At 35.1% G+C, this 24,402-nt stretch overlaps 2 protein-coding genes and 2 pseudogenes across 2 annotated transcripts; 3 read left to right on the top strand and 1 right to left on the bottom strand.

Annotated features, from left to right (window-relative positions):
- LOC107637161 (arogenate dehydrogenase 2, chloroplastic pseudogene) lies at nt 1-873 on the top strand (annotated as a pseudogene).
- A 52-nt stretch (nt 874-925) lies between these two features.
- On the bottom strand, nt 926-7,018 carry LOC107637160 (arogenate dehydrogenase 1, chloroplastic pseudogene; annotated as a pseudogene).
- Nucleotides 7,019-13,410: 6,392 nt separating this feature from the next.
- LOC107635114 (UDP-arabinopyranose mutase) lies at nt 13,411-16,440 on the top strand. Its single transcript, XM_016338491.3, has 4 exons — nt 13,411-13,545; nt 13,663-13,823; nt 14,825-14,954; nt 15,048-16,440. Exons 2-4 carry the CDS (start codon nt 13,710-13,712, stop codon nt 15,065-15,067), a joined length of 264 nt encoding a protein of 87 aa, XP_016193977.2. The 5' UTR covers nt 13,411-13,545; nt 13,663-13,709; the 3' UTR covers nt 15,068-16,440.
- RGP5 (Alpha-1,4-glucan-protein synthase family protein) lies at nt 15,181-16,440 on the top strand. The gene has a single exon (XM_088483812.1). The coding sequence runs from the start codon at nt 15,181-15,183 to the stop codon at nt 16,219-16,221; it is 1,041 nt and encodes a 346-aa protein (XP_088339938.1). The 3' UTR covers nt 16,222-16,440.
- Nucleotides 16,441-24,402: the final 7,962 nt, after the last annotated feature.

Genomic DNA, 24,402 nt, shown 5'->3' with positions numbered 1-24,402 from the left:
ATGCTCTCCATTGCAACTCTCAACCCTTCAACCCCATTCAACCACTCCCCAGATTACATTGTCTGCCGTATTCTCAACCGTTACTCTCTCCTCCCATCCACATTCTCACTACTATCCAAATCCAATCCCTATTCCTCTTCCTCCACCTACAAACCCCTATGCGTGCGCGCCATCGATGCCGCTCATCTCTTCGACTACGAGTCAAATCTCGCCAAGGAGTTCACTGTCTCCCATCACCTTAAGATCGCAATTGTCAGCTTCGGCAACTTCGGCCAGTTCCTTGCTGCCACATTAGTCCGCCAGAGCCACACCATCCTCGCCCACTCCCGCTCCGACCACTCCGCCAAAGCCAGAAAGCTTGGCGTATTATTCTTCCAAAACCCCAACGACCTATGCGAGGAGCATCCTGAAGTGATCCTCCTCTGCTCCTCCATAATCTCAACGGAGCGCGTGCTCCTCATGCTCCCTCTCCAGCGCCTCAAGCGCAACACTCCCTTCGTTGACGTCCTCTCCGTCAAAGAATTCCCCAAGAAGCTCCTCCTTGAGCTCCTCCCCTCCGATTTTGACATCCTCTACACTCACCCGATGTTCGGACCTAAGTCTGCAAGTGACGGATGGACCGGCCTCCCATTCGTCTTTGAGAAGGATCGAATCCTCGACGAAGAGCACCGTGTTTCTCGCTATGAGAAGTTTCTCAATGCGTTTGTTAGAGAAGGTTGCGGGATGGTGGAGATGAGTTGCGAGGATCACGACCGTTACGCTGCCAGTTCGCAGTTAATTACTCATACCGTTGGAAGGATTCTTGAAGGATTGATGCTAGAGTCGACGCTACGAAAGGAAATCTACTATGCGGTCTACAATGCTAACCAATGAGATGGAAATCTTTGGCATAAATTCATTTGGTGTCTATAGTTTTTGAAAGAGGTTATGACGCATCACTGTCCTCAGATTTCTCAGGCAGTATAGACCTCTTTGGCAAAGCAAGGATCTGTTCTTCATTTTCAAATAGCTGCTTTTGGTGGATATTATGCAATCGGCTGAAAAGCTGCTTCTTCAATGATTCAAAAGCCAAATGGAATCTTTCTAGTTGCTCCATGGCATTTAAATTATTTAGGAATAAACCATAGTACAGATCAAAACTATCCCCCACGGTATTTTCCACCAAACTCAATAAAGTTTCGTAACCCTTTGTGTTGATTGGTGTTTTTTCTAACCCTAGTTTTTCTAAAAGTCTTCTTGTTGTGTGTGCAACAAATTGGGATCCAGCTGCATGCCAATTATGTGCAGCACAAGACATTTCAACTATTCAGCATCCTTCACTAGCAAAAATGTCGAGAAACCGATAAAATCGCAATATTGTTGATTCTTCGTTCCCAATTCTAACTTTGTCATAAACAAGAGGAAGATTTTTTCACCCATTCTTTTCACTCTCCGGCCCAAACTTGGGATGTGTGCAGAAAACATCAAAATCAAGAGGCAAGTGATGAAGGAAGAGGTTTCTAAGAAACTCTTTGACGGATAATACATCAACAAACAATGTACTTCTCTTCAACCTTTGGAAAGGTAATGATTTAAGAACTTTACGGTCGAAAGGATGGAAGTGCAGAATAAAATCACTTATGGATGTTGCTCACAAAGATCATCTGCATCGCTGAAATGCGAAACCCCCAAGTCTCAAGCCACATCAGAGTAGTCTGATCTAGAATACGCCAAAACTTCATGACCTTGACTAACTATAGTTTTTGCAAAGAAGATAGGAAAGTTTTCAAAACCAACTATTGCAATCTTGAGCTTTGTGTTCTCATCAAACTGGTTAGAATTGTTTGAAGCGGAACTACTTAGCTGAGCAACATCATTGGATCTGCATTATTTGCATCATTACTCATTAATCATTATCATGTAATAACCCTTTTTCCATTATAAGAACAACATCTTCCGAATTCAAAATGATTAAGTTGCTTGCTCTCAATCTCAACAAACACGAACACTCTCTAAAACATCAATAGCAAATATTCACACAATGTAGCAAAAACCTCTGAGATTTTTTCAAGTTTCAAATATCAAATACCTGGAATACAGCAATGCAGATCCATTACGAGCCCGCCGGAGCAGTGCATGGCTGTTACTTCCATCCAGCTGCTACAACCTTTCACCGTTCTCCATCAACTAATTCCTCACCACTTGATGTAACCGTGCAATGAGCTGCTTCCTGAGATCCTCAAACGCCAAATCAAGCTTCTCCAAAGAATTCTTATTAAACATGAACAAACCATAGTACAAATCAAAGCTATTCCTAGCAGTGTTCTCCACCAATCCCAACAAACTCTCGTATCCTTTCGAATTAATGGGCGTCGACTCCAGCTTCAATCATTCAAGAATCCATCCAATGGTATGAGTAATTAACTACGAACCAGTGGCGTAACGGTTGTGATCCTCACAACTCATCTCCACCATCCTACAACCTTCTCTGACAACCGCATTGAGAAACTTCTCAAAGCGAGAAACACGGTGTTCCTCGTCGAGGATTCAAACCTTCTCAAAGGCGAATGGGAGGTTGGTGCATCCGTTACTTGCAAACTTAGGTCCGAACATCGGGTGAGTGCAGAAGACATCGAAATCGGAGGGGAGGAGCTTCTTGGAGAATTCTTTTACGGAGAGGACGTCAACGAAGAGAGTGCTGCGCTTGAGTCGCTGGAGAGGGAGCGTGAGGAGCACACGCTCCGTTGAGATTATGGAGGAGCAGAAGAGAATCACTTCGGAATGCTCCTCGCATAGGTCGTCGGGGTTTTGGAAGAACAATACACCAAGCTTTCTGGCTATGGTGGAGTGGTCGGAGCGGGAGTGGGTGAGGACGGTGTGGCCCTGGCGGACTAATATGGCGAAAAGGAACTAGCCGAAGTTGCCGAAGCCGACAATTGCGATCTTAAGGTGTTGGGAGACAGTGAACTCCTTGGCGAGCTTTGACTCGTAGCCGAAGAGCTGAGCGGCGTCGATGCTGACCACGCAAAGGGGTCTGTAGGTGGAGGAAGAGGAATAGGGATTGGATTTGGATAGTAGTGAGAATGTAGATGGGGTGGAGAGAGTGACAGTTGAGAATACGGTGGAGAGTGTAATCTGGGGAGTGGTTGAATGGGGTTGAAGGGTTGAGGGTTGCAATAGAGAGCGTGATAGTTTCTGTGGCGGTTTTGAGTGGTTAACGATGGAGAGTTCAAAGAGGAACCTATAAGAAAAAATTGTAGGAATAGTCGGAGCGTAGCTCTATTGGAACTTACCTCATCGACTTTAACTTCCTATCGGTTTTGGACTCAAAGAAAGTGAAGAGGATTCTGTGTGGTCATGGGAGTGACAAGTTCAAATATACGAGTGGGCTATTTAGAACACAAATTTTTCTATCGGCTTCGGACTTAGAGAAAGTGAAGAGGACTTTGAAACCGTGGCCGTGGGAGTGACAAGTACAATATGAGTGAGCTATTTGTAAAACAAATTTTCTATTCTTTTCTTTTCTCTAAAGTTTAATTGGATGTAAGAATATTTTTTATAATAGTTTAATTATATTTAATTTTTTAATGATTATTTATTTTAAATTTTAAATTATTTATATATTAATATAAAAAATAATTATTTTTATTATTTAATTAAATATATAAAATTATTTTATATTAACAGTGTATAAAAATTATTTTTTTAAAAAAACTAGGTATATTAAATTCTTTTTATAATTATTTTACAGTATAATAAATAATAGAATAATATTAATTAATCTCAATATATGTTTTATCTTTGTTCACCTAATTTACAATTTTATATATATTAAAAAATTTTGGTAAGATTATTTTCTGATATCAATATATATTAATTGTTATACATATAATTAAAAAACGTTTTGGGTAATTCAGGTAATATTTTTGGTTTTAGTAGAATCATGTAATTTTCTCTTTCATTTGGTTTAATATCGCATTTTATCTGAAATTTAAAGTCCAAATTTAGTCGTAATACAAATTATCAATAGTTTATATTAAAAAAAATAGTAAAAGAATAGAAATGAGGACAGATTGAATATTTTTACATAAATAAATTAAATCTATTATTTATCAATGTATATATTTTTAAATATTTATACTTTAGTATATTATTTTTTAGAATTTAATTTTAATATACTGTAACATAATTTTATACGTATATCTAATTATATAAGACTATATAAATTTTTTTTTATCTTAATTAATGATCATTTGAAACAAAGAATATAATTAAACAACAAAACTACGCGTACGTTTTTTAAACTAAGTCTTCAACTAAATCGCCACGTTGGATATGCTTCTTCTTCCTCCTTTTCTCTTTCCTTTGTTATCTTTGTTTGTTGCGTCACTTCTTTTTTAAATGTTGTTGTTACTGCCGATGTCGTCGTTGTCGTTGTCTTTGTCACCGCCACCACTACTACTACCACCACCACCACTATCTTCTTCTTCATTTTTTCCTTCTCTTCATCTTCCATATTCTTTTTTTTATGTTATATCAAATAAATTTTTATATTATATGTTGTATCTATAAATTTATATACTGTGTAAAATTTGTACAGTGTATAAAAATTTACGTGTTTCATAACAACATTTATATTATGTGTTGAAAAATTACAGAGATAAAGAATCACGCAATAGAGGCATGCATTTTCTTTTGCTGGATTCGTACTAACTTAACTACTAAAAACACTTGTATATACAACATTATTTATAATTAAATAATAAAAAATATTAAAAAATTTTCAAAATTTTTTTGTCTTTTGCCATCATTTAGTTATAAACTCAATTTTTAAATTTAATTTTTTTAATCCAGTAATTTAATCACATATTTTATCTCATGCTTTTAAACATTAATGACATTGCCCTCTAATATTCCTCTATAATAATATTACATTGTCAACATATATTATCATTTTTTACCAGTATTTAATTAGTAATAATTTGTGTTCTTGCAAGGATACTCCTTCCGAGCTATACGTCGGCTCCTCGTTGATCGTGGTGTGCTTAATGACTGTAGCCGAATCGGGGATATCCTCGTGAACTCGGACCCGAGCGTGGTACCTGCAAAAAGGACTCCGACACTCAAGTCAGTAAAGAATTATAAAAGGAGAAAGTGTTCGGAATACAAGTCGTTTGTATAGTAGTGCGTTGTTGCTGAATGAATCCTATGGTCACCCATTAGTCTTATTTATAATGTGTTTCGGGTTGATTTGTTCATCGGTAAGTGCCGAGATTTTTGTGACCGATGTAAACACGTGCGGGCGAGATCTTTGGAAAATATTTGGATACGTTGGGAGACCTTATCGTTTTGGTTTGGTATAGGCTGACCAAGGTATAACTCGGCTTTATCCTATGTTTGAGGGTTACGTTACATAGCCCCCAAGCTTGACTTGCGATTTTCATGTTTTAGCAAGTTGAGCTTTAGAATGTGGTTATACCTCGATTTTTGTTAATAACCCCAGCCCCCAAGCTCAACGTGTGATAGTTCTTTCAAGCTTGGGCATTTTATTTATCTTCCACATAAATCCATGTAATAAATTTTCTTGGGAAACCGTTATCTTTTCACTTGGGTTTGGGCCTTGGAAATCGCCTTGGTATGTGAACAGTTACGCTTTTTGAGTTACCCACTTAGTGAGTGGGTTATTGTGCTCCTTTATTACAGTTTTTCCCTTGGAAAACTGCACGAAGTTTTTATCCCGGTGGTCTTTGCTTAAGTGAGCGAAACATGACTGCGAAAGGTTAGTCTTCCTGTTTTTCTTTTTTGTCGTTTCGTCTCCACAATGGTTAGAGAGAGAGAGGAAAAGAGGGAGAAAAGGAAAAGAAAAAGGTAGTAGAGGTGAAAAGTGAGAATCCCTACCAGTGGGTACACGTAGACATTAAGACCCGCGTTTCTTTTTATTGTGATGAGGAGTCTCTTCGTGAAGTTAGGTCTTTGAAGTTGTCAAAAGAGGGATCTGGCATAGGTGTCAAATTAGTGCCTTGCAATAGTGATGAGAAGGTTTGTGAAAGGAGGGGTGACTGGAGTTATTTCTACATGTATACTCCGTGTTTTTCCGAGCTTTTTCTGAGATTTTCTTTTACTGATTTCGAGTGTAATGTTTTGACCCAACTCAACTGTGCTCCATCCCAGTTACATCCCAATTCTTGGGTATTTTTTAAGGCTTTTCAATGTTTGATGAACTTTCTGAGTTTTTCGTCTTCATTGAATGTTTTCTTTTCACTGTTTCAATCAAAAGGGGTTCGAAAAGGGTTGTGGGTTTTTCTGAGTAGCTATCTGGGCCGCTCTATTTTTCTTCTTTACAAATCATCTTTTAAAAAATTCAAAGCCATGTTTGTGAAGGTTCGTTCTTGTGAGACTGAATATCCGTTTTACTTGGATGACAAACTTGTTGAAATATTTTCATTGTATTGGTGTCCGAAGCCAATGCAGATTTTGGATTCTGTTGAGAGGAGTGAGGAAGAGAATATATTTCTGAATTTTTTAATTGAGTGTTTTGCGGAGGGTGAATGTTTGTCTATTCCAAAATTGCTTAAGTATGATGAAGGAAATGATAGGGAAGGGTTGGAAGCATATATAGGTATTAAGTACTTGTTTATTTGCCTTTGTTTAGTGTGAATGATTTTTTATTTGAAATTTGCATGTTGCAGGTGGAAGGGTTCCGAATTTGAGTACTTTCCACCTTCAATCGTTTTTGAAAAAGAAAGGTGATAAGGCTGGTAGCGTATCAGGTATGGCAAGGGAATGGGGTGGGGACGTGGCGTATTCTTCTGCCCAGCTCCCTCTTTCTCCAAAAAGGAGAAAACTTGACTCTGAGAAGTCGCTCGAAGTTCTTTCTGAAGGGGATTTTACTGGCAAGTCTGTTTTTGAGAGACAAAGAAAGCTTCACGGTTACATTGATGAGGCTAATCCTCATTCCGTCTAGAGTGACCAGTACCTTATCTCCGAGCTTTCTGACCGTGTTTCCCAATATCCTGGGGATATGGGTTTGACCCGGCATACTGTATTGAGGCAATGGGAAAGTTTGTCCAGGTAATCTTTTTACGAACAGTACCTGTTTTTATTGTATTTGAACTTGAGATGCGCTGATGCTGCTTTTTGTTTTGTCTTTTAGGTTGTTGCTTCCCGTTTGTTATGTGTCGAGCATACTACTGAGTTGCTGGCTTCGGAGCAACAAATCGCTGTAGATAAGGTGGTTAGGCTAGAGCAGTCTTTGAGGGAGAGGGACGAAGTGATCATTGATTTGACCGGAAAGGTAAAGAGTGGAGAAGAAGAAGTTTCAAGGTTGCAGGACCAGATTCGTCTCTTGTAGGCTGAAATTAAAGAGAATGATAAGAATAAAGGAGAAATCACCTCTCGGATCCACGAGCTAGAGGAGGAAGTGCTCGAAATATTTTTCGTAGGGTTTGACCGTGCTGTCAGTCAGGTTCAATTGTTTTCTCTTAATTTTGCTGTGGAGAAGCTTGATGTGACCAAAGTGGTGATTAATGGTGAACTTGCAGAAATTGAGGCCGATGAGGAGCATGCTGAGAATGCTCCTCCCCCTTCCTAGGATATTTTTCTTGTTTGTAATTATTTTGAAACTGTTTTGCTTTTTCCGAAATTATTCAGAGTACTTAGAATGTTGTTTTATCTGACCTTCAGTGTCGGTTTGAACTTTGATCAATGTTTTGCTTCCAGTTTTTGATGTGCTGGTTAGTTTAATGATATTTGATATATCTGTTTAGATAGTTGGATGTGTTAAAATCCTCACTTTTTGTTTGAGCGACTTTTGGAATCGTTTGTTTCATTTGATCCAGCCTGTGAAGTTGGTTTCGATGTTGGTGATATAGAGTGATTCCAAACGTTGCCTTGTTGGTTCGATGCTATTTATTTGGCAAGAATAAAGTATGAATAATTTGCGTAAAGATTGGTATATTCATTTGTATATAGTTTTGAATTCCTTTTAAGGGAGCGTGAAGTGATCGGCCTCGTTAAAACCTGTCCGAGTAAAACCCTCCTTAGGGATAAAACCTCATGATCAGGAAAAAGAGTACATGGCCAGTTCACATATACAATAGAGATTCAACTGTAATACATTTTTAAAGACGAAATGTTCCAAGTGTTGGGAAGAGTTGTTCCTTCTAGTGTTTCGAGAGAATATGCTCCTTTTTCGATGACTTTAGAGACGCAGAAAGGGCCCTCCCAATTAGCACCTAGTTTCCCATCCTGGTGGTTTCCGAACTTCTTCCATTTGCCTTAGTACCAAGTCTCCCTCTTTGAAGGCTCTTGGTCGTACTTTCTTGTCATATTGCTTTTGCATTGCTGTCTGCATGGCTTTTTGTCTTAGTTCGGCTAGGCTTCGTTCTTCAGTTATTAGGTCAAGTTCGGCCAATCTGGCTTCCGGGTTATGTTGTTCGTTGAAGTACTCAGTTCGAGTCGACTCTTGGCTGATCTTAACAGGTATCATACAGTCTGCCCCATAGACCAGCCGGAACGGGTTTTCGTTTGTTGTGGTCTGAGGTGTTGTGTTATAACTCCATAGCACCTCTGGTATAAGCTCGGCCTAGCATCCTTTAGCATCTGTTAATTTCTTTTTTAAGGCCTGCAAAATAACCTTGTTATCGCCTCCGCGAGCCCGTTGGTTTGTGGGTGTTCGACGGAGGAAAAATGATGTTTGATATGTAGGTCGGTTAAATATGAAGCAATTTTCTTATATGTGAATTGTCTGCCATTATCGGATATGATTTCTTTGAGTAAACCGAATCTACATATAATTGATTTCCAAATGAAATTTTGTACCTTTTCTGCTGTGATTTTCGCAAGAGGTTGTGCTTCGATCCATTTTGTGAAATAATCAATAGCTACCAAAAGGAATTTTACCTGCCCTGTTGAAAATGGAAATGGTCCCAGTATGTCCATCCCTCATTTGTGAAATGGCCAGCTGACGTCTGAAGTGTGTAATAGCTCGGCCGGGTTGTGTATTAGAGGCACACATTTTTTACATGCATCGCATCTTTGTACTTTGCCTTTGCAGTCGTTTCTCAGTGTCGGCCAATAGTATCCTGCTCGGTGTATTTTTGTGGCCAGACTCCTGCTTCCTGTATGATGTCCGCAGACCCCGCCGTGTACCTCGTCCAAGGCAGCTTCGGCTTTCGCTTGGCTTAGGCATTTCAGTTGAGGTCTGGAAATACCTCGCCTGTATAGGTCTGCTCCGATTATAGTATAGTGGTTTGCCTTGTATCTGAATGACCTCGGTTTTTTGTCTTGTGGTATCTCCCCAAATTTTAGATAGCGAATGAATGGGCTTTGCCAATCTTCCTCCTGTGACATGCTTAGAATAGGTTTGATATCTAAACTTAGTGTTGTTAATGTAATGTGATTCAATGTTTCTGTTTGATCGGTTATCCTATGTGTGGCTAATTTGGATAAGATGTCGGCTCTGCAGTTTTGTTCTCTAGGTATATGCAGTATTTCAAAACTTTGAAAAAATTCCATTAGGGTTTTGACTGAGTTCAAATATTTTTCTAGGAGTGGATCTCGTACCTGAAATTGACTGTTTACCTATTGTACCACGAGAAGGGAGTCACAGTGTACTTTTAAGCTGGAGATCCCTACTTCTTTGGCTAACCTTAGGCCTGCTAGTAGAGCTTCATACTCGGCCTGGTTGTTGGTTGTTTCAAAAAGAAATTTGATTGACTGTTCGGCTTGGACTCCATTATCGTCCTTCAGGAGAATTCCTGCTCCACATCCATTTTCGTTTGATGCTCCGTCCACGTATAATTCCCATGTTTTGATGTGATCCTCTTTATCTGTGAATTCCGAAATGAAGTCGGCCAATGCTTGTGCTTTAGGTGATCCTCGCGATTGATATGATATGTCAAATTCAGAGAGCTCGATTGCCCATTTCGTTAATCGTCCCGCTAGGTCCGGCTTCGATAATATTTGTTGTAAAGGATGACCTATCCGAAATATAATTGGGTGTGTTTGAAAGTAGTGCCTCAACTGCCGAGCAGTGATTACTAGATCGAATGCCAATTTTTCTATCATCAGGTATCTTGTCTCGATGTTTTGTAAAACTTTGCTTACAAAGTACACCGGGTGTTGTTCTTTCCCTGCTTCTGTTACAAGCATAGAACTGATAGTGTTAGTGGAAATTGAAAGGAATACGAAGAGTGGTTTACCTTGTTCCAGTTTCTTGAGTATGGGTGGTGACCCCAAGATATGTTTGAATTCGGAGAAGGCTTTTTCACAATCTTCTGTCCAAACGAACTTATCCGACTTCTTCATGGTTTTGAAGAAATGATAGGATCTGGTTGCTGCGGCTGGTAAGAACCTGGATAGGGCAGCTAAGCAACCTGTGAGTCGTTGTACTTCCTTGATCGTTTTTTGTGACTGCATGTTTAGGACTGCTTGACATTTGTCAGGGTTCGCTTATATACCTCGGTTTGTGAGCAAAAATCCGAGAAATTTGCCTTTCTGTACGCCAAATGCGCACTTCTTTGGGTTTAGTCTCATATTGTAAGCTCGGAATTGCTGAAAAATCTCCTGAAGATCGGCTTCGTGTTATTTTTCTGAACTAGACTTGACGACCATATCATCAACATGTATCTCAATATTTTGTCCGATTTGATTTTTAAAAATTTTGTTCATCAGTCTCTGATAAGTTACTCCTGCATTTTTTAGTCCGAAAGGCATTACCTTATAGCAGAAATTACCTTGGTCGGTAACAAACACTGTCTTATCCTCGTCATCTGGGTGCATTTGTATCTGGTGGTATCCAGAGTATGCATCCATAAAACTCAGCACTTGGTATCCAGAGGTGTCGTCTACTAGTCTGTCAATGTTCGGTAGCGGGTAGGAATCCTTCGGGCAAGCCTTCTTTAGATCTGTGAAATCGACACACATCCGCCATTTTTCCGAGCTTTTTCTGACCATAACGACGTTTTCTAGCCATGAGAAAAATCGGATTTCTCGGATAAAACCTGCATCAAGTAATTTCTATGATTCTGCCGCTGCTGCATTTCTTCTTTCTGTGCCCAGTTACGTTTCTTTTGCCTTATAATTCGGGCATTAGGGTTGACTGCTAGTTTTTTGCTTATGAAATTCGGGTCGATCCCTGGCATGTCAGCAGGGGTCCAGGCAAACAGGTCGGCATTGGCCTTCAATATGCCTTCCAAGTTTTATCTTGTTCCTGCAGAGAAAGCCGAACTGATGTTAGTATATTGATTTATTTCACCCAATTGTACCTTTTCTAGGTCGTCCGTTGGGGAGGGGTGACTGTTGTTGTCCCTAAGGTCCATTCCGGCCAAGGTGGGAATGCTTTCCGAGTTGTAAACGGAATGGATTCTCGGAATGGTTTCCTTCGTGATTTTCTTCAAACTCGCGTTGTAGCATTGTCTGGCTTCCTTATAGTCGGCATGCACCGTCGCCACTGTGTTATCCTGCAGAGGAAACTTGACACATAGATGAATGGTAGAGACAATAGCTCCAAAAGAGTTAAGGGACCGACGCCCTAAGATAATATTGTAAGGACTAACACAATCGACTACCAGGAACTGGATGTCTAGTGTTTTGGAATCTGGGGGCTCTCCCAATGTTGTTCTTAACCATACATAACCTGATATAGGGACTCTTTCACCTGAGAACCCTGCCAATTCTCCTCCCGATGGTTGCAATGCCTTGTCGCATAGCTGCATCTTTTTGAATGTGGAGTAGAATAAGACATTAGCATTGCTCCCTGGATCGAGCAGGACCTTTTTTACGGTTAGTTCTTCCATGTGAACCGAGATCACTACTAGGTCGTCTGAATTTGGCGTCTGTGACTTAAAGTCGTCAGTATTGAAACTGATATGGGCGGCTGAGGTTGGAACTCTTCTAATGTTTTCGGTTTTGCCACAGCTATAGCTTCTTGGAATTTTTCAGGTCGGAGACTGCTCTTGATAGCATGCAGCTGTACTTCTGGATTAAGGTCGGGAATTTCCATCGCTGCCGTTGTGAAGCGTGTCATGTAATCCTTTAGGCTTTCATGCTGCCCTTGTTTAATTGTGCTGAGGTAGTCTGAGTCCCTCATATAGATTTTGGATGCTGCAAAATGATTGATGAACATTTTGGCGAACTCATCAAAGCTGGTTATGGATCCTGCAGGCAAATTAGAAAACCATAATAAAGCAGCTCCATCTAAAAAAGTTGAAAAAGATCGGCACAGGATGGGATCGGAGTCACTATTGAGGAACATCGTAGACTTGAATTTCGTGACATAAACTTTAGGATCTCCGATCCCCTTATATGGTGTTAGGGTCATAGGGAGTATAAAATTCTTAGGTATTTTGAAATTCATTATCTCCTCGAAAAACGGGTTGGTTCGTCGTCTTCCAGTTTTGGGGGGTGTTTCCCCTGTCTTTGCGTTGTACTCTGACTAATGCTCTTCGTGTTGATCAGTGTTTGTTTTTTTGTTGTCAACTTTCCGTTCTCCGTTATTTTGTATTGCTACTAACAGTTCGGCCATCCACTGATTTTCTGCTAGGAGGGCGGCGTTAGCGGCCATGAGATCGGTATTGGTTCGGGGGGTTGCTGGGTCTCCGAGTGATCAGTCATGCTTCCTTTTCTGCAAAGAAAAAGGGGTACAAAGCAGATATGGATAGGTTATAAAAATTAAAATATCGGGATGGGGGTGAAGTTAAACTTTCCGGCCCCACGGTGGGCGTCAAATGTTCTTGCAAGGATACTCCTTTCGAGCTATACGTCGGCTCCTCCTTGATCGTGGTGTGCTCAATGACTCTAGCCGAATCGGGGATATCCTCGTGAACTCGGACCCGAGCGTAGTACCTGCAAAAAGGACTCCGACGATCAAGTCAGTAAAGAATTATAAAAGGAGAAAGTGTTCGGGATACAAATCGTTTGTATAGTAGTGCGTTGTTGTTGTTGAATAAATCCTATGGTCGCCCATTAGTCTTATTTATGTGTTTCAGGTTTATTTGTTCGTTAGTAAGTGTCGAGATTTTCGTGACCGATGTAAACACGTGCGGGCGAGATCTTTGAAAAAGATTTGGATACGTTAGGAAATCTTATCGTTTCGGTTTTGTATAGGCTAACCGAAATATAACTCGGCTTTATTCAATGTTTGAGGGTTACATTACAATTCGTATTCATATTTATAAATGTTTTGCACATAAATATATAATTTATATCTATATTTACTAAAATTTTATACACATAAATTAATAAAATTTATATTAATAAATTAATATAATTTATATTTATATTTTTTAAAATTTACACATATAAATTAATAAAAGAACAATTTAATATTTATATTAATTAAATAATAATAAAAAATACTTAAAATTATTGGTCCAAAAAATTTCTCTCTCTCTTAAATAATTAAAATATCAATTACTTTGTTTAAGAGTTATTAAGAAAAGCGGGCAGAACGAGGGGTTGACTGTTGTGAATGTTATAATGTCTGAAATGAGTTATCCATCCACAAAAGAGAGCAAAGGCAAAAGGCCAATCCAAGGGCGGAAACTTCAGAGATTCAAGGATCTGGTTCCTCTTCCTCTCCAGCACAACCATTTTTATTCTTAGTATTTACTATTATTGTTTAATTTAATTATTATTTCAAAATTAATTAATTAATTAAAATTTTCATTTATTCGTTTGAAGAGAAAGAGAGAAAGAAAGGAAGAAAGAAAAAGGAGAGAGTTGAATGAATGAGAACACCGCCAACACTGCTCTCTCTCACAATTGACTCAGCGGTCATTAATCTCTCCGACTTCTCCGATCTCTCTGTCATCCCTGATCACATCCTCCTCGATCTCTTCCTCGTGAGTTTTCCTCCACTATTTCTACTCTCTTTCTTCTCCAATTTCAAACTTCGTACCCTAGCTATTCAATTCATTCATTCATTCATAGGTAACAACAACAACACCCCATTCTTATTTTGATCGTTTTTTTAGTGTGTTGTGTTTTGATCTGCCCTAAAAATCTGAACTTGCTCATGATTTTTGCTGCCGCTGCAAGGTCCTTCTTGTTAGGGTTTTCTTTTTCGTGAGTTTCTCATGATGCTAGTTAATTTGGTTTATATGCAGCTGCAAGTTTACGTCAAATGTTTGGCAAAGTTTGTTTATCATTATTAGTACCTAAAACTCTGAATTGAGTTGATTTTTAATATATGGGTCATTGGAGGGTTAATATCTTGTATATGCACATGAATTTTATCGTAAATTACACATCTCTGAGGTTAGGTGATATTACATACCTCGCACTTTACAGTGACTACTTCTTTAGTGGGGAGGTTAGTGTCAGTGTGTCACATTTTGCCATATTCAGGTGAATATTATATAATAATTTGAATGTGAGTTTCAACAGAGTTTATGTATACCCTTACAAAGGGAGGGCATCTTGTGTATATCACTTAATCTCAAGGGAAGTCAATGTGATTTAACCTATGATTTATGATAGGGTGCAATTAATTCATCCATGTAACCGAACCCAACTAGTGGAATAAGGTGTAGCAGTTAGTAGTCCCAGGGTCAGATTTGCTTTACATTCTGATTTATTCTTTTTCGACCCCGTTACATTCTGAATTCAGATTTCCTTGTTGGTTGTTGCCTTGACCTTGGATATTTATTGCAATAAAGAAGCAAGTCTTCTTTGTGATTTTTCCATCAATGGAGTCTGCCAATCATGATTCGTAATTTAGAGTCAGGCTATTGTAAATTTGGTTCTGATTATTTCGTTCTCTTTATAGAATATAAATCTTTTATTGTTTGCTGAAGTTTCATTTTGTTAGCATTTTGATTGCATTAGATATTTTTGTGGGCAGAGAATTTTGAGAGCTGGTAAACTGACTGAGAAAGTTCTGAGATTGTTTATAGCAACCGGTAAGGATGAAGTCCTCTCACTTGTTCAGGCACTGAATATACAACATATTCTGACCCCTGTGCTTCCTACCAGTGAGTTTTTCTAAGAATTTATCTTACACATTTTGTGACTAATCCTGGGGTGGCAAGTGTTTCTTTTCTGACCCTCTTAAATACTTTTTACAGGGTGCTCTGAGAAATTTTAAGAAAGCATTAAACCATTGTCTGCACTTGACTGCACTTCAAATTTGATTCATCGGGCGTGGCAGCAAACAACACTTGAGTTTTGTGAGAGAATTTGTATTCTGCACCTCAGAAGATGGCTCAAGTAACTATCAACGAAAATGAAGTGGATATTGTGATTGGCGCATTGCACTCTGATCTTAAATCTTTCTTGAATGAGTGGAAGCCAATATTCTCCCGTTTCCACCTGATAATAGTGAAAGATCCTGACCTCAAGGAGGAACTCCAAATTCCTGCGGGCTTCAGTGCGGATGTCTATACAAAATCTGATATTGAGCGTGTGGTGGGTTCTTCCGCCGTTCTCTTCTCCGGATATTCATGTAGATACTTTGGTTTTCTGGTTTCACGGAAGAAGTATGTTGTCTGTGTCGATGATGATTGTGTCCCAGCAAAAGACACTGCAGGAAATATGGTAGATCCCGTGGCTCAGCATGTTGTGAACCTTAAGACACCCGCAACTCCTTTTTTCTTTAATACACTGTATGATCCATTCTGTAAGGGTGCAGATTTTGTTCGTGGGTACCCATTTAGCCTGCGAACTGGGGTTGATTGTGCTTTGTCGTGTGGACTATGGCTGAATCTAGCAGACCTTGATGCACCAACACAAGCCCTTAAGCCAAAAGAGAGGAACACGCGATATGTGGATGCTGTTCTGACTGTCCCGGTGAGATCCATGTTGCCGGTGAGTGGTATCAACATTGCCTTCAACCGTGAAGCAATTGGCCCGGCATTAGTCCCGGCTTTGAAATTGGCCGGTGAAGGAAAGTTTAGGTGGGAAACTGTGGAAGATATATGGAGCGGAATGTGTGTGAAAGTAATATGCGATCACCTATCCCTTGGTGTGAAAAGCGGATTGCCCTATGTCTGGAGAACAGAAAGAGGCAATGCCATAGAGAGCTTAAAGAAAGAGTGGGAAGGAGTGAAACTGATGGAGGAAGTAGTTCCTTTCTTTCAGTCAGTAAGGTTCTCACAATCAGCAACTACAGCCGAGGCTTGTGTGCTCGAGATGGCCAAGACAGTGAAGGAGAAACTGGGGAAGGTTGATCCTATGTTCTCTCGTGCCGCTGAAGCCATGGAAGAGTGGGTCAAGCTCTGGAAGTCAGTCGGATCCAGCTGAAGGATGGGGAACGTGTGATTGGCATGTTCTCTGGATTTGTAGAAAGAGTGAAGGTTATTGTTGCCTTGTTGGTTTTCTTATTTCTTTATTTTATTTCACTAATTTGTATCTGTTTTATTCTCACTATGTAGTTACCTAAACTTGTTTACCTGACAGTTACTCTTAGATTGAAAGGCTGAATAAAATGATTGTACTTGTGGGCTGTGGCAATTGAATAAATGTTTGTCTTGCATAATCACATAAAATGCAAGTAATTGTTACCCCCCAAAAAAGGGGGGCAATAGGAATTCAAATCAGAGTTGAAGGATTTCATCAGTGGTTTTCTGCAAAATTACTTTTCTTTTTTTAAAAAAAACCAATTATCATTACAATAATCCTGATAAAACACCGATTAATCTTGCTTAATCAACACAGCCACTGTCCTCCACTTTTCTATTGTGCCGACCATGCTGGAGCAATATCCTTCTCCCCACCTTACTCATCAACACGCCATTGTCCCTGTCCGAGCATGCCTTCCGACGCTGATGGAGGAGCCAACTCCCATCCTGTCACACTCACCTTATCGATCCGGCCGTGCTCGCCTTCCAGATCCAGTCATGCTCGAGTTCCAGTTCCGGATGTGGTGCTCGCCTTCCAGTTCCAATAGTGTTCGCCTTCCAGTTCCAATAGTGTTCGCATTCTAGTTCTGGGTGTAGTTTCTAGTTGTTGTGCTGTAGTTTTTGGCATTGGGAAGAGAAGACAAAGTTAAGACAGTGGCCCATTACTTGCCGAAGATGTCACTTACCATGGAAGGGAGACCACCGGGCAACCCAATCTGAGTGGCAGGAACGAAAATGGGCTTGTGAGACCATGAGGACTTGTTGGGTCCTCCTCGGTTGGGAAGAGGAAGGGGTTGTGGTGGAGTAAGAAGGGTTAGAGGAATAGGGTTTTTTTTTTTTATCGTTGACAGATTTGGGGAGATTAGATCCGATGTCTAGATCGAAACCAAAATCGTAGTTGTTGAGTGAAAGAAGCGATTATTTGTTTAGGATGAAATTCATGTCTACGTAGACCAATAAGCCTTATTGGCTTGAAGCCTATTAAAAGGCTTGACTAAATTTTTTAGTCCTTGAAATTCATGTCTATAGATTTAATTTGGTTTCTCAATTTGCAACACGTTTTAATTTAGTCCTTAAAATTTTAATTGTCTCTATTTAATCTACAAATTTTACAAACATAACTCACATTAGTCCTGAGATAATTTCTGGTACAAAAACGTTAATTAAGTACTAACATGAACAATCAAATGTAACGCTAAAACTTGTAAAACAATGCCGTTTTAGTTTTGGTGCTCAAATAATCCAAAAATAATGTCGGGTCACTTGTTTTGAGAGGAAAAGCTTTAATAAATACCACTTACGATGTTTTTTTGGGTTATTTGAGTGCCAAAACAAAAACGACGTCATTTTACAAAGTCCAACATGGTATCCAATTGTCTATGCTAGTGTTCTGTTAACGACTTAACGTTTCTACGTCGAAAATTATCCCAGGAACTAACATGAGTCATATTTGCAAAGTTTGGGAACTAAAAAGAAGCAATTAAAACTTCAAAAACTAAATTGAGACTCGCGTGCAAGTTCAAGTATCAAATTGAGTATTAACTCTTCTTTGGTGCCTCATTTGTTTTTTTACCAAAGTTGCTGCACAAACAAATTAGAGTTTAATTTTAATGTACTGACAGTGTAAATTGTGTGATATAAATCGTGCAATCACACGTGTGTTTTTAGATAACCATTCATCTGATTAATGAAAATAATAATTATTTTTTATGATGTAGCATGATTGGATGCACGAATAAAGCTTTTCTACACTAATTAGTGTATAAAAATTAAATTCAACAAATTAATGGTTGGATGAAGGAATATAGATCCCAACGATTTTTATTTTATTGTATTTATTATTTTATTTTTAAAATTTGATTTAATTTTATTTGTTATTTATTTTTTAATCTCTGAAATAGATAAACAGTCAATGTCATCATATATTAGTAAACAAAAAGTATATATTAGTAATATATAACATATTAAGTAAAAATTCATTAAAAAGATTAATATTGTATATATTTTATTTACGAATATGTTTTAAATGCATATAACAAAATTATTAGAATAATTTATTTATATTATTTTATAATATATTTTTTTATGATATAAAACATAAAAATATAACTTATTATCACAATAATATTCAACAAAATAAACTAACTAAAAAGAGATAATTTTTATATTTTATCGAATCCAACTTGTAAAAATTAAAATAATTTTTTTATATAACAAGTATTTATTAGTATTTTTTAATTAAAAAAATTTTAATCATGATTATATATAATATATATTTGATTATATAATATTATAATTTTAGACTCTACTAAATTTTTAGAACTAATTCTCTTAATACTCAAATAAGTTTTAATTCTTGAGAATTTATAAAAAGTAAAAGTTTATTAAGAACCAATGCTTTCAATTCAAGATTCTTTCAAAACTAATTTGTGCGTATATTCTTAATTAAAACTTTCCCACACACATTATTATCAAATTTCACACGGTGAAATTTAGGAAGAAGAGAGAAATCATCACGAGTTAAAACCAAGACCAAGAAAGAGATTAAGAGACAAATAAATTTTGCTTGTAAAATAAATTGATAATTAAAGGACAAGCAAGGCACTTATATAGAACATTATTGGCTTTATTTTAAAGGTACAAATAAAATTTTCTAACACATATATCATCATCAACGTCAAATTATTTCAACAGAATTTATTTTAATGATTACAAGAACAATTGGTAGTGTTCTTGAAAATCCATCATCTAAAATATATAAAATAAAAAAAATTAACATTCATCTGAATTCCATGGATACCAAATATCTGTATTATCTGGTACACATCTAGAAGGTCCTTTTTTAAATATTCTATAAATACATTGTTTACACTTTTTCCAATCTCTATCTTCATTATATATTTCGAACCAATGACACGCACCTGGCCATCGGAAGCTACAAAAAAAAAGTGTGCCACCAAAAAAATTAACTCTGAATTCAAACTCATATGTATCCATATACTTCACAAGCCTCGCTCCAAGATCATCTTCTTTGGATTTGCAATGAACTATCAAGCTTTCATGCCCTTCCATGTAATTTTGGATAGTCACATGTATTTTTGGCATCAATTCGCTGCTGCATAATAATAATTGAACAAGAAGAACAAGAAGCCATAGCATGAAAATATTTCTACTAACACAAAAAGTCATTGATGTTTGAATAATTATCTATCTCTCTTACTCTCTTTCTCTTTGTTTCACTCTTGACGAATTATGATTGTTGTGTATAGGTATATATATACACCATTTTTATCGAAAGTTTAAATCCACAGAAACTAAAGAGACGAATAATTTATTTCTAATAATGTAATTTAAAATATCGTAAATTGTGAAATTAATTTGTGTTCATAGTTTGAAAACTATAATGATAAATAATTTTGACTATTTTTATTTTTAAGTTTTAGGATTAATTAGGACACGTAATAATTACTATTAATAAAAAATTTTAAATTTTTTTATTTAATAAATATAAAATAAATATATTAAAATTTAAATTTTTATATTTTTAATAAAAGAAATTTAATTTATAATTTTATTATATGTTCTTAAAACACAAAATAGATAAATTCGTTAAGTATTAATTTAAAATAGAATTATTTGACTCTAAGAGATAAAAGATGAAGAGTCAATAATTAATTGACTATTTGTTTGAATAATGTATTAATTCTTCGTTGATAAATGTGGAGACACTTGATGAGAGTTATTGTATATTTTGAATGCATTATTTCAAAATATTTTAAGAGGTTAATCTTATATTTGAATTTTAAAAAATTATTTGACTCTATTACAACAAATTTAAAAAAATTGTATATTGATAGTAGTGATTTCTCTAAAAGAGTTAGCATTTCCTTTTAGTTTGCTATTTTTTGGGATATTGCATTAACTTTTGAATTATTGATTTTGTATTTCGAAAATATATGATCAATTTTTTAATGCATTTTAAATACATAGTATAATTTTCTGTTGTTAATAATAGTCTAGTAAATATACATGTGGAATAGATCCTTTTAATTTTTTTTAATAATTGAAAGAATAAATTTCATTATTAATTTATAAGTGAAACAAAAAAAACTTGAGAAAAGAGAATAACATAATGAAGAGGTAAAGATCACACTTTACTCCTTTAATTTTTTTTAACAATTAAAAAAATTCATTTCCAATATACATAAAGTATATAATTGCACAAAACTATTCATATTATCCAAATTTGTAACTACACAAAATGTAAAAATAGACAATTAAGATAAGAGATTGATTAATTTTGACTATTAATTTTCTCTAACACGATTCAACTTAAGATTTTTTTTAATAAATTATACTATATTCATGAAAGGAGAGAATATCAATAAATGGGAAAAGTATTTTTTGTTCAGTGTTTATATTTTATTTCACTTTTAATTTTAGTATTTTATTGTTTTTAATTTTATAATCGCATTTTAAATTATTTTTCCTTATGTGTCAATGACATACCAACTTAAAATTGATGGCCTTAGTTATTTTCATTAACGAATTGTATGCTCTACATTAGTCCCAAATAATGGTATATAACGAAAATATATTTAAAATATTAGATACAAAATCAAAATAAATAAAGTAATTACAAAATCAAAATAAATAAAATAATAGAATTAAAACAATAAATATTTGATTAGCAGTGATAACGATAATAATAAATTAATAATGATGATGATATTGTATAATGTAATTTGATCTTAGAATTTATTTTCAAGAAAGTAAAAAATCATATATAAATAATTAGTCTATTTATATAAAATTTTAGAAAAATCACATTTAAAACCTTATTAAAAATGGTTTTATAAGATTTTTATATTAAAAAATTGCCATTTTAAAATTGTTATATACTATCATTATATCTGTTCAATTTTATATAAATATCATACCCTAATATCTGTATTATTCATAATATAACACCATGTAATTATTTGACTGCATGCCATGATGAGTGAGTGCAATGATGTAAATTGTGAATATTAAAAAACATAATTATTTATATATATTTTTATTTATCAATTTAAATTTTTAATATAAATAATTTTATGATATAATATTAAAATTTTCATGACAAAAAATTTTAAAATTTGATTTTTGTTATTCTTAAAAAAAATTAGTATAAAAAAGAATGGCTATGCGCAAAGCAAATTATACAAATTTAAGGGACATAATATTGATAGATATATAATCATTTATCTATTTCTTTTTTTCAATTTAAATATTTAAATTAAATAATTTTATGATATAGTATTACATTAAAAAGCAAATAAAAAAAAAGAACATATATAAAATTTAGGCAAACTCAAAAATAAAAGTGATATTATGAAGAGATTCAAGTATGAGATGAGAGAATTGAAGAGTGATGACATTTGTGAATTGAAACTAAATTGAAATTCATATATGAGATTAGGGAAAGTATGAGGAGTCAATGAAATATTTGTACAATGTGTATAATAGAGATTTAGGGAGTATTAGAGATATAACCATTAGTGTTACCTTTTTTCATAAGTTGAAGTTTTTTGAATGAGTGGTATCATCACATGGTATTAAAGATCTAGATCCGAAAAATTAAGAGTTCAATTCTTATTGATACCATCATCTCCTTTTTTCCGTTCCACAACTACCATTTATTCTTATCAGTGACCATACTATTGACACCGTCAGAGCCACCATCACGGCATCACCCACCCCCTTTATCCACCATATTTCTCATCACACTTCCTCTCTCAACAATAGTACTATAAGAATTCATAATAACAAATTGTGGAACAAGTTTAATTTGATATTCAGATATTATTCAGAAATGTACAGTGAGTACTTATTTATAAGTTAATGATATAGTTTAGTGATAATGAACAAATCAGCATCATATCAAACTAAATAAATATTACATATGCTTAAATACTATATTAACATATAATATTTTAAATATATTATAATATCTCATTTAAATTCAAGCGACAACTTATTAAAAAACAATGGAATAAAAAAACAATGTAAATTTGAAACCATTGCAAAAATTTTGGGTATACACAAAATTACGAAAATAAAATGCAGACGAAAACTCAGGATGTAAACGAGACTGCAGAGAACAGGTGAAACTGCTAAAACTCAAGTGTAAGCAAAACTAAGTAAATTTGATAGTGTCCATGAAAAAACAAGTTAAAAAGGTGAGAGACTTGAGTTTAAAACAAACAAAAGACTAAGAGAGTATATATATATATAAAAAAAACAATAATACTTTGTATCTAAGTGATTTCACTAACCAAGTTGTTATAACCTCTTTTATATCCAGGCACTACGTAATTGACTTTTAAACGTAAACAACTTCCCACGTTAATGTAAACAGCAAATGTTGCGTCTTCTTCTTCTTTTCCTTTTTCTTTTTCGTTATATTTCTCTTTTGTTATTGTCATCACCAATAACACCGACATTTTACAAACATCTTTATTGGTTTTAATTTTTTCTGATACCATCATTAAATAATTTTAGCTCATTTTTTAGTTTATTTTGGTTCATTTATGTGTTAATTGAGGTTCACTTGATGCTGTTGATAAGTATTGACCAAATTTTTTATTCCCTAAATAATTTCGGTTTATTTCTTAGTTTAATTGATGTTCCTTTGGATCCAAAAATGAATTCGATATCTTTTTGTTAATGATTGAGTCTTTTTGACTGTTTGTTCAAATCTGGACTAATTTTAGTTCATTTGTGTGCTAATTGAGGTTCACTTGATACTTCTGATAAGTATTGACCAAATTTTTTAGTAAGGAATAATGAAATTATTTATTATCACTTTATTAAATTGCATTAGATTCCACTTCATTCCATTCAATTAGTTCAATTTTGAACAAATAGTCAAAAAGACTCGATCATCAACAAAAACACATCGAATTCATTTCTGGATTCAAATGAACCTCAAATAAAGTAAGAAATTAACCGAAATCACTTAAGGAATAAAAAATTTGGTGAATACTTATCAGCAGCATCAGATAAACCTCAATTAACATACAAATGAAACGAAATTAGTTCAGTTTTGAACAAACAGTCAAAAAGATTCGATCATCAACAAAACACATACAATTTATTTCTGGATCCAAATGAACCACAATTAAACTAAAAAATGAATTAAAATTACTTAAAAAATAAAAAATTTGGTCAATACTTATCAGTAGTATCAAATGAACCTTAATTAAATCAAAAATGAACCGAAATTAGTTCAATTTTGAACAAGCAATCAAAAAGACTCAATCATCAACAAAACACACATCAAATTCATTTTTGAATCCAAATGAAGTTCAATTAAAATGAGGAAAAGAAAAAGTAACAACAACATCAATAAAAGAATGATGATTGAGAAAAAACACGCGAAGAAAAAGAAGGATTGGAGGGCGGCGAAAAAGAAGGAAGAACGAGAAGAAGAAGGAATGCGAAGACGAAAAAGGAGGAAGAAGGAAGAATGCGAAAAAGAAAGAACACGAAGACAAAGATAAAAAAAAATGTGTTACGTTAATGACTAATTTTGTGGCTGATTTTTTATATACATAATATTTTTGTAAATTTTTATGGGCATAGATTGTTTTCAATCCACTAAAAGTCAAACTATTTTCGAAGTATATTAGGTATATTAAACTTTTTCGAGTTAAATAACACTCAACGTAATAAGATATCATTAAACAATAATCCCATCCAAAATTTTTTCTTTACAGAAAAATAAATTAACTCATTAAATATTTAATTTACATTTTCCCCTAAAAGGGAAAAGAAAGTTGACCTCTTATGTAATGATTAAGTTAGCTATAATACCGGGTCATTTAGACCCTTTTATATGGAACATTATTTCATCTGTGTTTCTTACCACTATTGAGCGTTAATTACTCTCTTGTATCCGACAAAATCGCTAAGGAATAATAGAACACTATATATACATTATTTTTCACAATGATAAAGAACAAATTAAAGCAAAGAAAACTTGCATATACAAAGTTACAAACTAAACGTATTAAAAACAAGAAGAAAAAGAAAAGAAACA

This window comes from Arachis ipaensis, chromosome B4 (genome assembly GCF_059453495.1).
Source record: "Arachis ipaensis isolate K30076 ecotype BB chromosome B4, ASM5945349v1, whole genome shotgun sequence".
Lineage (NCBI taxonomy): Eukaryota > Viridiplantae > Streptophyta > Magnoliopsida > Fabales > Fabaceae > Arachis > Arachis ipaensis.
The sequence above is the reverse complement of the archived record's forward strand: the minus strand, read 5'-3'. Positions and strand labels throughout refer to the sequence as shown.

What these genes read in the sequence shown, in the direction of transcription:
- LOC107635114 (XM_016338491.3), top strand. Translation starts at nt 13,710, where the DNA reads ATGAGAACACCGCCAACACTGCTCTCTCTCACAATTGACTCAGCGGTC. An exon ending in TCCTCCTCGATCTCTTCCTC is followed by an intron (nt 13,824 to 14,824) that starts GTGAGTTTTCCT and finishes TTTTGTGGGCAG; the next exon opens with AGAATTTTGAGAGCTGGTAA. An exon ending in GACCCCTGTGCTTCCTACCA is followed by an intron (nt 14,955 to 15,047) that starts GTGAGTTTTTCT and finishes TACTTTTTACAG; the next exon opens with GGTGCTCTGAGAAATTTTAA.
- RGP5 (XM_088483812.1), top strand. Translation starts at nt 15,181, where the DNA reads ATGGCTCAAGTAACTATCAACGAAAATGAAGTGGATATTGTGATTGGC.